This window comes from Anoplopoma fimbria, chromosome 17 (genome assembly GCF_027596085.1).
Source record: "Anoplopoma fimbria isolate UVic2021 breed Golden Eagle Sablefish chromosome 17, Afim_UVic_2022, whole genome shotgun sequence".
Classification (NCBI taxonomy): Eukaryota; Metazoa; Chordata; class Actinopteri; order Perciformes; family Anoplopomatidae; genus Anoplopoma; species Anoplopoma fimbria.
Window position 1 is genome coordinate 12,329,770 of NC_072465.1, and position 16,527 is coordinate 12,346,296.

General features: G+C 41.9%; 1 protein-coding gene across 1 annotated transcript in view; it reads right to left on the minus strand.

Moving 5' to 3' along the window:
- The window catches only part of ptprga (protein tyrosine phosphatase receptor type Ga), a 428,569-nt gene that overhangs the window by 136,058 nt on the left and 275,984 nt on the right, over positions 1 to 16,527 (minus strand). The window contains exon 5 of the mRNA XM_054616971.1: positions 3,867 to 3,962. Within this exon, the coding sequence (XP_054472946.1) occupies positions 3,867 to 3,962 (96 nt within the window). The remainder of the gene's footprint in view (positions 1 to 3,866; positions 3,963 to 16,527) is intronic.

Consider the following 16,527-nt stretch of genomic DNA (forward strand, 5'->3'; position numbering starts at 1 on the left):
TTTTTTTTTAGATGACAGAAAAACTCCAGGCCTGATTTTCATTAAAGGTGGTGGAGGGGATAGCATGGGCCAAAGAAGAACCCATTCCTTCCATTCTACAGAACATGTGAAACATGTCAAATCAAACCAACATTTAAAATAATTTCAGAAATAAAGAACATACATACATTTTTCTAAAAAAATAGTAACATTTATTTTTTCAGTCATTTTAATGTTAATAGCAGAAAAGAAAATGAACTGCTAAGCTCCAACTGCTTAGCTTACACACACACAAAAGTCTTTACTGTCTCTCTGGGTGTTGCTGTAGCACAGTACAGCCTGACAGAGGACACATTTAAGCTCATCAGTCCAGAAGGAGAGCTTCTCTCAACAGGACCCATCAGCGTCAACCCAAGCAGGGCTAGGAGACAGACACACACATAAAAATACTGGCTCACAGAGCTAAAATGTACAGCAGATTATTTACTCACAAGGCAAAAACCATTAGAGTGTTAAAACTCATGGACATAGAGGTGGGTCGTCGGTAGAGCTGAGGCCTGGGTGACGCATCAGAGGAGCCATAGAACTGCAACTGATAGAACGGGCACTGTAGTACCATACTTATGATCTCTCTGTAAAGGCAGATTGTATGGACTTTTAATCTTTCACAAAATAATATCATCATATTGCATCTCTCCTCTCAAATACAGGCTCACAATCTACAGTATAACTTATAAAGCAAAAACTATTAGAGTAATATAAATGCATTTAAGTATGTTAAGCACTCAGGTGTCCGTAGCCAACAATGCTATGCTATTTACCCATCAGATACTGTGTAAACATAGTCGAAGTAGGCTATGAATGTTTTTCCTAAACCTAAGCAAGTAGTTTTTTTGCCTAAACTAAACTAAACTGTGGCTGAAAACTGAAACTAATAAAACAGAAAATAATAAACCATCCAAGTGTAGAAAAAGACTTCTCAAGTGTCTCCAACTCCAATCTCCTGGATGAAGTCCTGAGTTTGACATATTCATCCACCACAACATCCCGACACATACTTTGTCCCTCTTTATACTGCAACAACCTCTGTAACTACTACTACTACTACTAACCGTTTTTGGTAGAATTGAAATTAAGTATATTCAACTTTGCTGGGTGTAAATAGTCAAATAGCTGCCGTGTGCCTATTCTTACCCGAGAGCAAACAGACACTCCACGAAAGCATTTACAAAGGCATGCACATCCAGACGAGCCACACCAGGAGCTGGACAGAAAAGTATGTAAATGACGAAAAATAAATCTAGTCTGTACTCTTGATAATGCTTCCATGACGACTGAATTCATTACCACAGTGTGTAGCTCTTCTTCGATTTTTTCCGTAATATAAATGCATCAAATTAACACTCGATCTACACACACACACACACACACACACACACACACACACACACACACACACACACACACACACACACACACACACACACACACACACACACACACACACACACACACACACACACACACACACACACAGATCTTCATAGAAGTGTGTGAGTATCTGGATGCTGTATACGAGTTAGAATTTGGCATGCATCACACTACCTGTGTTTTTTTCCATTCAAAACAAGAAAGTATTTGGCCTGCGCCTGCACACGCTCTCAGTTTGAGCCTGTGTTCTCAGGTCACCAAAGACAAACTGAAGCATGCGAGCGGGGCAGCAGAGCGAGCGGCACCTGGATGAATAAAGAAAAATGCACTTCTGAGGCCGGCGCCCACACACACTCCTGTTTGCATAGGAACTAATACACTAGCGCAACCTGTTGAGATCCATCTGTGAGTGCCAAGTTATTGAGGGCACGGGTTCAAATCAATCTTCAGGTTGCGAGCTGCTACTGCACAATATGATCAGGTTCAGAGGAAATGTGTGCGTACTGCCATATCATAAATCAGAAGGCTGGTGGAGGAAGGGAGAACTCAAAGAACAGATAGAGTGGCTCCGGTACTGGAGGGAAACTGCAGTCTGGAGTTTTACCTTTCAGTTAAAAAGGGAGCATATTTGGCTGCTTGACAAAATGAAGTAGTCTTTCTCTGCCATTTCATCGGCTGCTTCGGGCTAAGCAATTTCTCCATCTGCCATCTCTCCATTCCAAATGCTTTTTTTGCTATGGTTCACATGGTCCTCCAGAGAATTATTACTTTAAGTGATCCCACTGACCTTCCTTCTAACGCCACTCTCCACACAAAAGATCTTACAACCTTTTATTAAAACATTAAAACTTTAAAGAAATAGTGAAAGAAAAATGATTGTTTGCATTCATCTCTTGTTATATGTTTATGTCCCCAATAAACATTTTTCAGTGTTTATACATTCAAATTCATATATTTTATCTTCCTGCGAATGGAAACATATTTTCAATGAAATGTGATTTGGGGCAAAGAGCTAACTGTACCAATGGTATTAAACCACACCTGACCTTTAGCTCATGTATGGTGGTAATGAGCAGAGCTTCCATGAGTCTGAGGTGTGTGTTGGATATTTGTTGGCAAAAAAAGGTTGTTTAATTTCCACAGAGTGTGGTGGAAGTGACAGATTCTACTTTGCTCTGAGATATGTCACGCTATAGAAGCTAAATATGCTCTAACTGCTCACTTGGGTTTGCTGATTTGACCTTTATCTGATTTAGAATTAAAAAGATGTGTGATTGGATTTCTGATGTACAAAAAATACAGATCTGAGTCATGCGCAAAAGAAAAAGGATTAGGGCCACTTTAGCCAAAGACAAATACATCGCTAGTAGCCAGGGAGTGGAAGAGAGACTGAAGACACTGCCAGAGCTGGAGAGACTGAAGTGAGAGGGGGAAATATTAGCGGGGGGTTAATGGTCCAAGTAAGAGCCCACTTAGGTAATCGATGGCCTCAAATTAACTTTTTATTCCTTCCAATTGAGAGTGTTAGCTGACAATGATCCCAGTCCCCCCACAGCTCCACTAAACTGGCCTGAGACCACTTCTGGTGGCAGGTGTCTGATCCTGATCTACAGGTTTTACAGCTCATAATCACACGCCACGACAACACTCCCACAAAGATCACCAGGGGTTTAGTTTCTGAAAAAAAAACAGAGCAGAGAGCCAACTGAGGAGAGAGACGAGACATACAGTTCACCCTCTGAGGATGTAAAACCACACACACACCGACCTCTGACCTTTAACCTAATCCTCCTCCTACCCTATACTCAACTAACCTTAATTATCATTTTGACGACCATATTTTTGGTAAACTATAAACCGTAGGCTCATTTTAACATAAATATGACCAACATCATTATTTACATAAATTCACTCCATTGGTTTTTAATTTATAGAACTAATATTAACAATATCCAATAATAATTGGATATTTAACATATTAATAATAACCAACACCCGGGACGGGTGATAAATCGCAATTTAAAATCTGAGCAACAGCTCATTATGAATGGAGAATATGTATTTATATCGTCCCTCGTTGTCAGCTGATCCTCCACAGATTTTACACAGTGAGCTCACGTCCATCTGATAAGACTTCAGCTAAATTAGGTTTTCACAAAAGAACATCAAATACTAAGCCCTACAGCTGCACTGTGTCCACATGGCCTAGATTTCCCTGTAAGATAATGAGACAGAAGTTTAAAAGCTCACTCCCTGTGTTTTGTTTAGTTGTCAGAGACAACAAATAAACCGGCACAATAATAAACAGATAATGCTGGAAGTTTAGTTTGGGGGTGATCTCTCAAACCATGAACCATGAAGTTCAAATGCTCCAAACATGCCTGTTCCTCATCTTTTAATAAGAGTTCTGTAAGCATGCTCAAACACAAACAGCATGGAAAAAAATTGTCCCCTACCTGAAAAAACACAGCCATGGCTGCGATGATCCTCTTCTCCCTTAGAGCTGCACTGAGGCTGTCAAAGTCATCTGAGTTGTACATGTAGATCTGCATCTGTGACAGACAGAAAAACACAGGTTATGTTGGAGGACACACATTAAACCCCATCAAACTCTTTAAAGACAATACAACAAATTGTTCTGACTGTTTATAACTGCCTTACAATTAACAACTGCTGATATCTCCCAATGAGTGCATGTGTAGGAAGAAAATAACTACATGCAAGTATCAATAAATTCCATACTTTAAATAGAATACTACTCAATGTATATCAACCCGTGTGTAACCAAAAGTCAACATTGACTCATTTTCATTTATGACCGTAGCTTAAAAACATGGGGCAGGGCGATAATTCAAAATAAATCATATATAGAGATAACAACAATTAAGTTGTCTAAATTCATAATTACAAACACTTACTAACTCAAATTTCTCAGAGTTAAATAAGACTTTTCACTTGCGCAGGCCTCGAACTTAACAATGTGTTTATTTTATATGGAGTATGAACTACCAGAAAACATGCTCTATCCTGATATATAATGTTATCCAGATATGAAATGACCTATCATGATAGAAGATCTTGGCATATGTACCAAGTCCTATGCAGACATAACCAAGTAATTTGTTGCATTTAGTTTTTGTTTAGTTTCAATCAACACGTTAACCACTGAGACTTCTTAGACTATTGAACATTTCTTTGTGTTTTTTCATGCTGAATGAATTATTTCCAAGAAACTGAGCAAAAGTTTTAAAGTAGTGCTTTGTTCAACTCTCTCTCAGTCCCCACTGGAAGCCAAAACCGACATCGCGCTGCAAGAGACCAAGGCCTTATTGCTGGTGGGAAAGGAGGCCCAGGAAAACCAGAACCAGGACTGAGTGGGGCAGACTGTTAGGCCCTGCTGCAGTAAAATGAGAGGTTTTCTAAAGCCACTCTCGTGCTCAGAAACACTACCACTTTTGTCCATAGGGACCGAACTAAATTTTCTTAGGCTATTGGACTTCAGCCTTTTGATTTGAATGACTTGATATCTTTGTAAGGTCTAGGCTGATATCCTATAAATAGCAGGGTGCTGTAGAGTTTGTGGGATTGAGTCAAGGTAGACTGCATGATGTGTTCATGCAGTCTTTGGGATGGTTTTTTTCACTATTAAACCTATTTCCCTATTTCCATTAACTGGACGAACAGAGATAATCACATTTATTGAGATTACATAAACAAAAATGCATGAAAACAAATAAATAAAAATAAATCGAATTGTCATCCTACTGTTCGAGTTGAAGAGATATAAAGGTTGCAGCCTGACGTCAATAACACTGTGAAACGGACTTGTGTGATTTGTGATGTGTTATTGCTCAGTAAAATACAATGAGAACAACATGGACGCACTAACATTCATAAAACTGGTTTAACAGTCAGGCACTACTCGTTGTCATGGTGATATAGAGGCATGATGCATTTAGGAAAAAAACACATTATGTGTGACTTCATGTTTATTGAAACTGTGATCATATGCACACGTGTTTACATAATTTGCAGTGTCTAGAAACACTGGCTCCCTGCATGCCAAGAGCAATTCTGTGCTCTTTTTCCTCGCCAAGATCAACACTGCCAATATCACTTGTCTTTCTCCAGCTTACTAATCCTCACATAAAGAGCCCTGTGCATCGCTTTTTGATCTACTTGCAGAGTAAACAGTTGTCAAGCAGCCTGATATAGAGTCTGTTTGGTGAATTTATAGTGGACACAGCTCAACTGGAACTACACATTCTCCCAAACGTGGAGAATTAATTAAAGTTAACATAGGCGATTGCACTTGTGAATGTAGCAGTGAGAGCATTAGAACCGGTTCAAACGAATCATGTTTGTCCTTATGATGGCAGCGAGAAATGGGACAGCGTTGACATATAGTGGACAAGAGTCTGCATTTTACTCTACTGATGATATGAATGCAACATCCAGGTATCTGTGACAGTTAAAGCTGACTGACATGAAGTCTATAGTGTGTGCTATGCCACTAAAGGCCCTTAAACAGCTTTTTATTTTAGTATCATATAATTGATTAAAAATGATCTTCAAAACACTGGCTGATTATAAATGAACTAGTTTTAATGTAATTCCATCAAAATACCTCATCCCATGTAGCATTACACAAATTATGGAAATGATATGTGAAGACATGAACGAATATAGTTAGTCTACTTAAAATGCATGTATGTATTATTCAAAAATATTCTGTCTGTTCTTTTTTCTTTCTCAAGTACCCATTTACTGTTCAGCTCCTGAATAAAGCACCTATCATTTCAAGAGGCCATTCCTATGACTTATTATAGCACTTCAATAAAGTTGGGGGAATCACAAGAATCACACCTCTAGTATCTAGAATGGATCAAGCTCCAAAAATGCTGGACATTACATTTTTTATAATACAAATTGATATTATCTTCTGTAATCTCCCTTTTGCCTGGCAAACTCCAAAGTTATTCAAACTCTACACCCCCAACTGCTCCTGTGTTATTATTTTCTCTGACAGAGTCATGGAAGACATTATACAACTGTATCAATGGACTGTGCAGTAATGCCATGGAAGGGTAAACAAACGAAAGTTACAGATGTAACTATGGTTCTATGAATCCTGGATGACCGCCAGAGGCAGTGCTTAACACTGAATATCTTCCTTCTTGCACACACGCAGGTTGAGTCTTTATATCAACAAAGTCACGTGTGACCTCGGATGACCCCAGCCAGGTATACGTTCTGGTGTCATCCCTTCTCGCGAGTTCACGAAATTCCGAGTGACCAAGAACTCTGGCGGTCATCCAGGATTCATAGAACCGTAGTTACATCTGTAACTTTCATTCTATTTCATCCTTACTGACCGCCAGAGGCAGTGCTTAACACTGGATGACTTATATCAACGAAGTCGCGAAGAACTTGGCAGAAGAACCACACCCAGTGGGTGGGGTGTTGCGACGTTCACTCTGTAGTATCTGGTGAATGTGCTTGGCGATGACCATGAGGCAGCGGCACATATATCCTCCACGGGCACACCTTTCAGGGTCGCCCATGATGTGGAGACACTCCGGATGGCAGAGCACGGCTGTTCGCCCTGTATGCATGGGCAATGGTCTTCACTATCCAGTGAGACAGGCGCTGTTTGGAGAGAGCACGGCCCTTCTTAGGGCCGCGTTGCAGACTAAGAGCTGCTCCGACTGCCGTATGCAGGCAGTGGCTTCCATATAAGCTCTGAGGGCCCGCACCGGGCACAGCAGCCTTGACCTCTCCTCTTCTAGTGGGGGGTCAAACTGTGCAAGCTGGATAGGCTGATTGACATATGAGCGTGTCAGCACCTTTGGGAGAAACGCTGTATTAGGCCGCAAAGTGACACCCGAACCATCTGAGTTCCACCTCAGACATGGTTCACTCACCGACAAGGCATGTAACTCGCCCACACGCTTTGCCGAAGTGATGGCCGACAGCCACCTCAGTTCTGCCTCTGCCAGGGGTTCAAAGGGAGGCAAGCAAAGAGTGCAGTACAAGGGGTAGGTCCCATGCAGGAGCCAGTCTTTCTGACTGGTTCTATGTAGCCAAAAAGCAGGGGGTCGGGCCCTCCAGCGGCCAGACCCACAGTTGAAGGCGGCTGGGATCGGGATGCCAGATCCGACCCCCTAGCTGAGACAAAAGGTCTCTCCCGTCGGGGAGGCGCCAGGAGAAGTCTGTGGCCCTGTTGAAGTACTGTGGAAAGGCATAAAGAAGACCTTCTGGCCATCTGTGAGCCAGGGCATCTTGGCCATCAGGGAGAACCAGAGTGGGCAGTGGGTCAAAATCTCAGAGGCAAAGTTCCTGGCCCCCTGGCCTCTGAAAGCTTTGGGGGGCGACTGTTAGCCTCCCTGATGGGAGGTTGCTTTGAGGGCAAGCGGGTAGGGTTGCGTTGGTAGCGGACCGGCCTTTCAGCTGGGCGCTGGGGCCAATGGCTGCTACTGGGGTGAGCTGGGGGCTGAAAGTTGCCTCAGGGGGCTGATGTTTAAACTGGGTAGGTTGGGCTGGATTTAACTGCCCTAACAGGGGAAGGTCAACGTCACCCATCAGGTGTTCCACCTCGGCCAGCCTAGCAGCCCTTACTGCACGAGGCATAATGCTGCAGTTCATGCACGGGTCCTCTGAGAGGCCCTCCCTCAGATGCTCGAGGCCAAGACAAGAGGGGCAAAGGTCGTGGCCGTCTTCAGGCTGAAGAGTAGCCATGCAGGTATTACAGCCGGGAGAGTTAAACATAGCCACGACTCTAGTTGATGCGGGCTGCTAAAGTCAGAGCACTGTGAGGAAAACAGGCAGGGAACGGTTTACACAGTGAGAGGGGAGCGAGAACACTCCTCTCACCAGCACAGTCGCTGCAAAATTGGTGTCCCACCAGTTAGCCTGAGCGAGAGCACTCTGCTACTGTGAAGAAAGAATAGGCAGGGAACAGTTCATACAATGAGAGGGGAGTGAGAACACTCCTCTCACTAGCACAGTTGCTGCAAATATTGGTGACCCACCAGTTAGCCCGAGCCAGTCCGTCAGTGACAGGGGAGTGAGGACACTTTACCCACTATTGCTGGAGCTGTTAGATTAGCTCACCTTCAAGTTAGCCTGAGCGATAGCACTCGCGGGAACACTCTTCACTAACACGTTACAATGTCAATCTAGCAGCGCCGAGCAGACGCGCTCTCGTTAGCACACCACTCAATTAGCATGCCGCTCAATTAGCATGAGCAAGAGCGCCCTGCCAACCGTGGAGACTAAACAAATAGTAAATCTGATGTTATGGAGAACAATGTAAATCGATCTCACCGATTGATGCTTCACAAGTGAAGTTGGTCGTATCACACTGGTGATGACCGAGGAAAGGTACGTCCGTCGGTCCGGGGCTTAATGGTCCGAACGGCGAAAGCCCCGTTACCTCCTAAGAGGGACGACTTGTCGCAGCCTTTGGAGGGCGAGAGATCCGCAACTCTACAGGCTACAGGCTCAAGAAATCTTAATTGGATTTTTGCTTAAGCTGATGCTACCATGGTAATTTGCCTGCGGAAGCGAGAAGATGAAAAAGGACTGATCTCAGGGATGACACCGGAATTTATACCTGGCTGGGGTCATCCGAGGTCACACGTGACTTTGTTGATATAAAGACATGACCTGCGTGTGCGCGAGAAGGAAGATATTCAGTGTTAAGCACTGCCTCTGGCGGTCAGTAAGGATGAAATAGAACCTGTAAATGCAAAATCATTTCGGAGTTTCCCTTTGCTTAAATATGTCTGTATTTGGATTTGTTTGAGCATTTACGTCTTTATATTGAAACTGTGTTTTTCAAACTCTCTACCAAGAAGAGTACCATTAGAAGTGAATAATTGAGACCATTAATGCTTGAGGAATAAAAACTGTATGTTAGGAGAAAGGTTTGAAGTTTTCTTATTCATTATCTGTTTTTAGGAGCTGCAGTTACTGTTGAGGAAATGCAGCTTAAGACATTTCTATACTGGCTTAAAGCCTCGGACACATTTAACACGCACCATGTTTGTGGACTCCTGCAGACTTGAACGGGTTGCGTGGACATCAGGGGAAATTAAAACTACAAGCCCTTCACAATGTTCAGCCATCTAAAACAAACTGTTGATCCATGTGGGTTGCAAAAAGACACAAGCACCATAATTAAGTGTACATTTGTTTCCTTTCTAAATCAAGCTCTAACCCTCCTGTTCTCTCCCTGGATTGAGACAGTGGGTTATACATATTACTTGTGAAGCAGTCATCACGTTGTGTCCTGCCCTGAGCTTTGACCCTGCCAACACAAACCTATTGTCTGTGTGTGTCACTGCTCATTTAGCATTTGGCCAACTGTACTACTTTCTCCATATTAATAAGAGAGGGAGGCTTCCAGCATGCAAACACAACTACAGGAGCGTCTGCCAAGACTTGAGGACAGACAGTGCAGGCGGAGGATTCAGACTGCCAGCAACAACATCATCACACTGCTGTCGATTGGTCAATAGCTGCTTGACAATGGCTAGCTGTGGTACCAACTGTGCACAGATGGAACACATCGCTGCTGCTACAGGGTGTCTGCAGATGGCTAGTTCAATTTGTACATTATGAGGCTTATTTAAACCGAATATAAATAAATTATTGTCTGAGTTTTGAACGGATCACCATAAAAATGGGGCCTCTATGGATGTAATAATATACTGAGAGAAAATTTGATTTTCATGGTTTGGACCCTTCCGTTCCAAAATCTAAATGCAACAGCGTACAAAGAGCCCTTTCCTTGGCCTGCACAAAGTCAGCTCCATCAAGAAATGGAATGGGAAAGAAAGCCAAACCTTATCAACCAACATCACTGGTGGACCTCACTAATGCTCTTGTAGGAATTATTGTGAATGGGAACAAATCCCTGTAGCCAGGGTCCAAAATCTGACAGAAAGTCTGAAACCATCAGATTGGAGGCTGTTATATCAGCAGATTAATGACCCAAACAGATTTATGTGGCATACAAAGATGAAGACGGGCCCATATATGTCTGCTCAATAAACTTGATGTCTTATACATCTGGGGGTACAGGCATGAAAAGAATAATATTCCTGAAAAAAGATGGTGAGTTAGCATTGAAACCTGATGAACTGGATCAAAAAAAAAAAAATTCAGTCATGGCACACCATTTTACTTTATCTTGTCCCTTTTTTTTTCTCCCTTGATGTGATGTTCAAGTTCAAATGGACTGACTCCCACTTGGTCCAATTAGCGACTAGGCCAAAATCATAATTACAATTGGCCTAACAATCATAATTTGTGATAATGTGTGTAGCTGAGAGCCAAGCGTGCCAGATTTGGGAGACAGCTCGGCCAAGACAAATGGCTACTGGGGTTGTTAGATGGACAGGTTACATGATAAATAAGAAATATTTTGTGTTTACGAAGTATATTCCATAACCAGCACTTCTTTACCTGGTGCATGTTTCACACTAGCTGTGTCTAACATCTGTGATCCTTTGCTAAGCTTCATCCCCTGCTGCTACTCCGTCAAGCTGTCAGAGTTACCATGGAACCCACACGGTCACTAATTGCACTTCCTGACGAAATAGGATCTAACTTTTGAAAAAAACCTAAGTAATTTCAGACAGAAGCAGACAGTATGTGCTTGCGATGTATACAGAATGTCAAACTGACTCAGCAGTGAAAACAGCTTAAAAGGATAAAGATAGAAGCTAAAGCTTCAGATCACAGTGTAAAAGTGAAACACCACATAGAATGGAGATGGAGACAGAAGACGAGGAAATTAAGAAACAGCACTGTTATTCTACTCACTGTTACAAACATTAAAAGGCCAAAGCAGCATCCGTTTACATTCATGGTAAATGGTAAATGGATTATACTTGTAATGTATTGTATTTCTATTCTTCCGACCACTGTCATCATTTACCCATTCACAATCATTCATACACTGATGGCAGAGGCTACCATGCAAAGTATCAGCTGCCCAAGGATACTTAAACATGGACTAGCGGATCAAACCGCTGATCCTCTGATTGGAGTTTTTCACGAAGAAACGTAACGTTTTTGAAAATCTGGGTAACAAGTATCACTATTACACAATCTTCAAAATCCACTAAACCAGCCTGAACATGAAAAACATCTGAATCCTTTAATGAGAGTCTGTGGAGCAGAGCCAGATAGTTATCAGACCTAGGGCAATGGCCGATGCTGCGCTATGATTGGCTAGTCTGTGTTTGAGAGGCGGGACTTGGTGATTGGTCAATTAATTGGCACTACAATGTCGACCTGCTGTATATCAAGCCCTTCTATCAAGTCCCATTTTGTAAAATTCTTACAGATGCAACATGATCAAAAAGATAACAGTTGCAAATCACTAAAAGTATCACAGCGTGAGTTGAAGAGGAAGGAGTTGTTTCATAAACTCTTAATAAATGTGTGATCAAAAATGTAACGGTCTTCAATCTCTCTGCTGTGCTGCTCATTAATCCAGCCACAGGCAGACAATTATGTGGCTCAGGTTCGACTCCTTCTACAGTAAACTCTATCATGTTGTGAGGTGGGAGTCACTACTTTGTGTTTATGTTTTGTCTTTGGGATGTCTTTGAGCTGAGTATCCTTGCATATCAATAATCCCCTCTGGCACCATAATAAATCTGTCAAATATTGGCCCACTCTGTCTATCTGCTTTCACCTCCTACTGATTCCTATGATCTACCAGGATATTGAAAATTACCAATAACAGGAAGCAGGAAAAGCTATAATTTGTAGCAATGGGTTGAGGGGAAAGACAGCCAAAGAGACAGAGAAATAGTTAGGTAAATGGTGCACTGGGAGGAGTAGTGATTCAGAGGAGGAGGAAGCCTGCCTCCCTCTCGGCGATCAGCCTCAGGGGGCCTGTAACAGCACCTCTCCCTTCCTGGAGTTCAAAAGCCTGAGCGGAAGAGGCAGAGACTTAGTTGAGCCCGAAGGCAAGCCATCTCAATACCAAACAACTGATTTATGTTCTGCTCAGAAAAACACTTTGGGGAGGAGAGGGGAAACCCCTGTCGCTCCCGAGGCAGGCAGGGTCCACTTTCGTACTTTTACATCTTCACATCAGGTCAAAAGACATCATCACACAGCCAGTCTGAGGCCTGTTGTGGACTGAGCTGCAACCTGTAATCAGAGCTGGAGGAAGGCTGATGAGCGGGTCAAGGTCTTGGTTAAAAATACCTCCGCTATGCTTCGTCCGCCCAGCATGAACAGGAGGGTGTCGTGTCTAAAGCAACATCCTTTAGTGCCAGACAATCAAAAGCACCTCAATCACACTGAAGAAAAACAAAACAGTGAAAAGGAAGTGACCCGGCCAGCTCTTTAGAACCAATCAGAGCCTTCCTGTGTCACTTTGATGTATTCTGGTTACATGAATACATTTAGAGGAGTAGAACAACAGTGGGAAGAGGGAACATCTTGTTAAATGTCAATGTTGAGATCACTGTTCTTCTTCTTTTACAATTATTGATGTAGGCCAAATACCTTGTCCTGTATTGTGGAATTTAGCTGTGATTATTGTACACAATATTAATACACTTTACGCTAGACAAAGTTAGCATCCAAATAATATCACAGTTAAAGTGTATTATAAATTCAGCTTGCTAACGAGGCTAGCTAGTTCACTGAAGTATTACTGGTACTATCCTGAAAGTAACTGGACTTACTCCTCCCAGCTCACTCTCTCGTCCAAATATGGTCATTTCTGGCTCCAAAAATCCAAGATGGTGGCAAAATGCCAAACTCAATCCTTCAAAACGTAAGTACAAAAACCAATGGGGGATGTCAATGTGACTACATCCACTTATTTTATGAAAGTCTAGAAAAGCAACCAAAAAGTCCATAAGCATAAACTACATCATTTCTCTGCAGTTTACACTGTTACAATGTTTCTGTAACTGTTAGCCTTGTTTCTTTTGGGATTAAGAAGATGCTTTTGTTGGGCCTTCTGCTGTTGTTATTAGTGCTGCCATCTTGTTCACAAATTTCTCACTGACCCAACAAGGTCAACCTGCTGGTGGTGCTAGAGGAAAAGTCAGGGGAGTCATTACTGTGCCAAAATTCACACCAATCCGTCCAGTCGTTTTTATATATTTTGGTCCGGACAAATAGGTAACCAACCTACCAACATTGCTTTGTCTGATTCCAGAACTCTGAGTCACTGCCTGCATCACTGCTGTGGCTAGTTGAGAGCTTTGTAGGGTTAAGTTATTTATTACAGGTTGCTAGCTATCAAGCTACATCCATTAAAAAAAAAAAAAAACGTCAGAAAAGTGGCAACAACAGTGAATGAGATCTACGCAGTGTGTGTAAGTATGCGTGTGTTTGCTTGTGTGTGATATCATCATCAAACACAGATGTGATGTAGTGTAATGTACTCAATGAAGCATTAATATGTGGGAAGGTAAGCACAGGAGACAGACTCTCACCATGAGCAGGCTGCAGTGATGAATAAGGCAGACTGCACTGCTGACACCTTAATGCACCATTATTATAGATAGTCTAAGTGGTTTCTGAGGGAGGGGAGGATGAGCTGATTTAAAGCTAACAACCCACCTGAAAACTAAATGTACATGCATTCATTCTATGATGTTACAAGATTCTATTATATATCACAGTGAATAACTCTCCTGAAGCAGGAGCTCCGTGAACAAAGTCTGCATCAGTCATGTCTTTGGAAACTGGCCAAATCCTCACACCCCCTTTTTAAAATGGAAGACGGCATTCATTTCAAATAATGGTTTAGAAGTTAAAAATATAAAATATCTGGTCAAAGACAACATGTGTTTAACCCTCTGTCCAACAAATTACCCATGCGTCTACACAGTGTAAGCAAAAAATAGTCTTTGGAGGACGGAACATTTTTCTTTTACTTAAGAACATATTAAACATTTGCTCACATTAGTTTCACAGCCAACATTTTTCAATGTTGGCTGTGTGTTTCACTTATTATTTGAATAGCCAAAAATAAACCAACTTTTTTGTTTGTTATTTCAAAAGAAAATACCTTGGTGAATCATAAAAACCTGGGATACTAATGTCAAGCAGATTTCTGTTTTTATTTTCTACCTATAGGTATCGCTGCAGTTAACCTGGTCAACCTCTCATAGACATGCTGTATTCAACCTGCAGAGAGGGGAAGCAAATTGACATTGCCCTGTTCATGCAATGAAACTGTCCTCATGAGAATAACAGCATTTGTTATTTTTTTGCCGAACAGAACTTATGTTTACCGTTTTGCTGTGTGAATTATGACTCTGCCGCCAGGAACAAAGGTGGAAGTAGCTTAACATTAATAGTGCCAAAAAACCTTTTAGGGAGGAGGTTGGAGTAGATGGATGGTTCAAAAAGCTTGTGACGGGATATAATATTTTTTCCCCTGTTTCCTACCAACAGTCAACACTATTCTCTTTTGACTATGACCTCTATATCCACCATACACAGTAGTAGTAGTAGTAGTAGTGTGTGCCTTAATTATGGAGGTGGAAAATCTGCGGTCAACATGAAGGCACTGAATGAAGATGCCATCTTCCCAGTATGGGCTTCAGGAATTAAATGCTCATTTTAGAGGGCAATGACAAACATACTTTTCTGTTTAAGAGTTTGGTGTAATCGTGTTTTGCCCTCTTAGGTCAAACTACCTCAACATCCTTGTATGACATCATCAAATGGGGCAGCAGCAGCAGTAAATTTCCCAAACAAGGAAGCTAAATTACAAATCCTACTGGACCTCTGATTGGCCAGTATTGTTTTCTTGTTGGTTGGGTTGTTTAGGTTGGTTATGTTTAGGCATGAGGAGTGAGCATATCAGGGTAAGCCAATCCTAGCCAAAGTAGGGAGGGTCATGCTTACGCCATTTTAACCAGCAGAGGGCGTCTAAATTTCAATAAGAGTTTTTATTTTCAGGTTCGACCAAACAATGATATAAAGTTTCCTATATCATTTATACAGTTCATTTAAATGTGTTAAACAGTTCAAAACATGTTGTGTGTTTCGGTACTCTTGACATAAAATACTCCTACCTTCATTTGCTCTGTATGTTGGCATTGGGTGTACAACGCTAACACACTAGTTGTACATGAACAACATTAATAGGAGATAAGGATACAATAGGTGATAGATGATGATATGATAGGTGTGTACTTTCTATTAAAATATGGTTGGTAATTCAAAGTTTGCTGTCCATTTCAGTTACTGGTCTAATTAATCAACCAAGGCAAGACTTTTTGATTGGTCTGGATTGAGATTTAACCAATATTTTTTTTGCAAAAAGGTGTAAAGATCAGGAAGGGTTTGCATTCTTGTTATCCTCAAGATTGTGAGGGTTACATCAAAAAGTATTGTAAAGAAGAGTGAGATAAGAGGGGGAAAAGTGAGAGATTGATATATGTTTTAATGGGAGGATGGGAGAAAGAAAGAAGAGACAGTTCACTGGAATTGCAACTGTTGTGTTTTTTAAGCTCTAGAATAGACTTTATATGAGGAACTCGGTCAGTTTCGGTCAGAGGTCCAAATGGTTAATTTGTGAATAAACAAGTTTGAGTTATTTCGGGGGTTGGGAGGGGGGCCATTTGTGTTTGATAAAAGAAAGTCCTGGCTCTCGTTTTGTGTACAGATTATTGTGAAAATCACACACTGAAAATCTTGTTTTGATGCTCATAAACCTAGCATGACAAGCGAACCCAGAGGGGAGCCCAGTGCTGCCTTGTTAACTCCAATCACATCACAGACTGTCTCTCATGTTGCCAAGTTCAAAGTTTTCAATACACTGGTCAATTGCATAAAACCTGTGGGACTTCCGAGGCTGCTCATAATGTTTGGCAGTGCTGTAGTCTGGGCTTTTGTGTTTTACATATAAATGAATTCCTGCGAGGCAGAAATTGCTCAAACACTGAGTGGCACCATGAGGGGAGGAATGGGGAGGGATGAACAGTGGCCTGACTTAATTTCACTCTGCTGTCTAACTCGTCCTCACTCCAACAATACCAGCCCTGAGGTTACCTATGGCGAGACTGAAGATGATGAGGAAGATCAGTCACTTAAGGTACACCCTGTGGCCCTGACCCT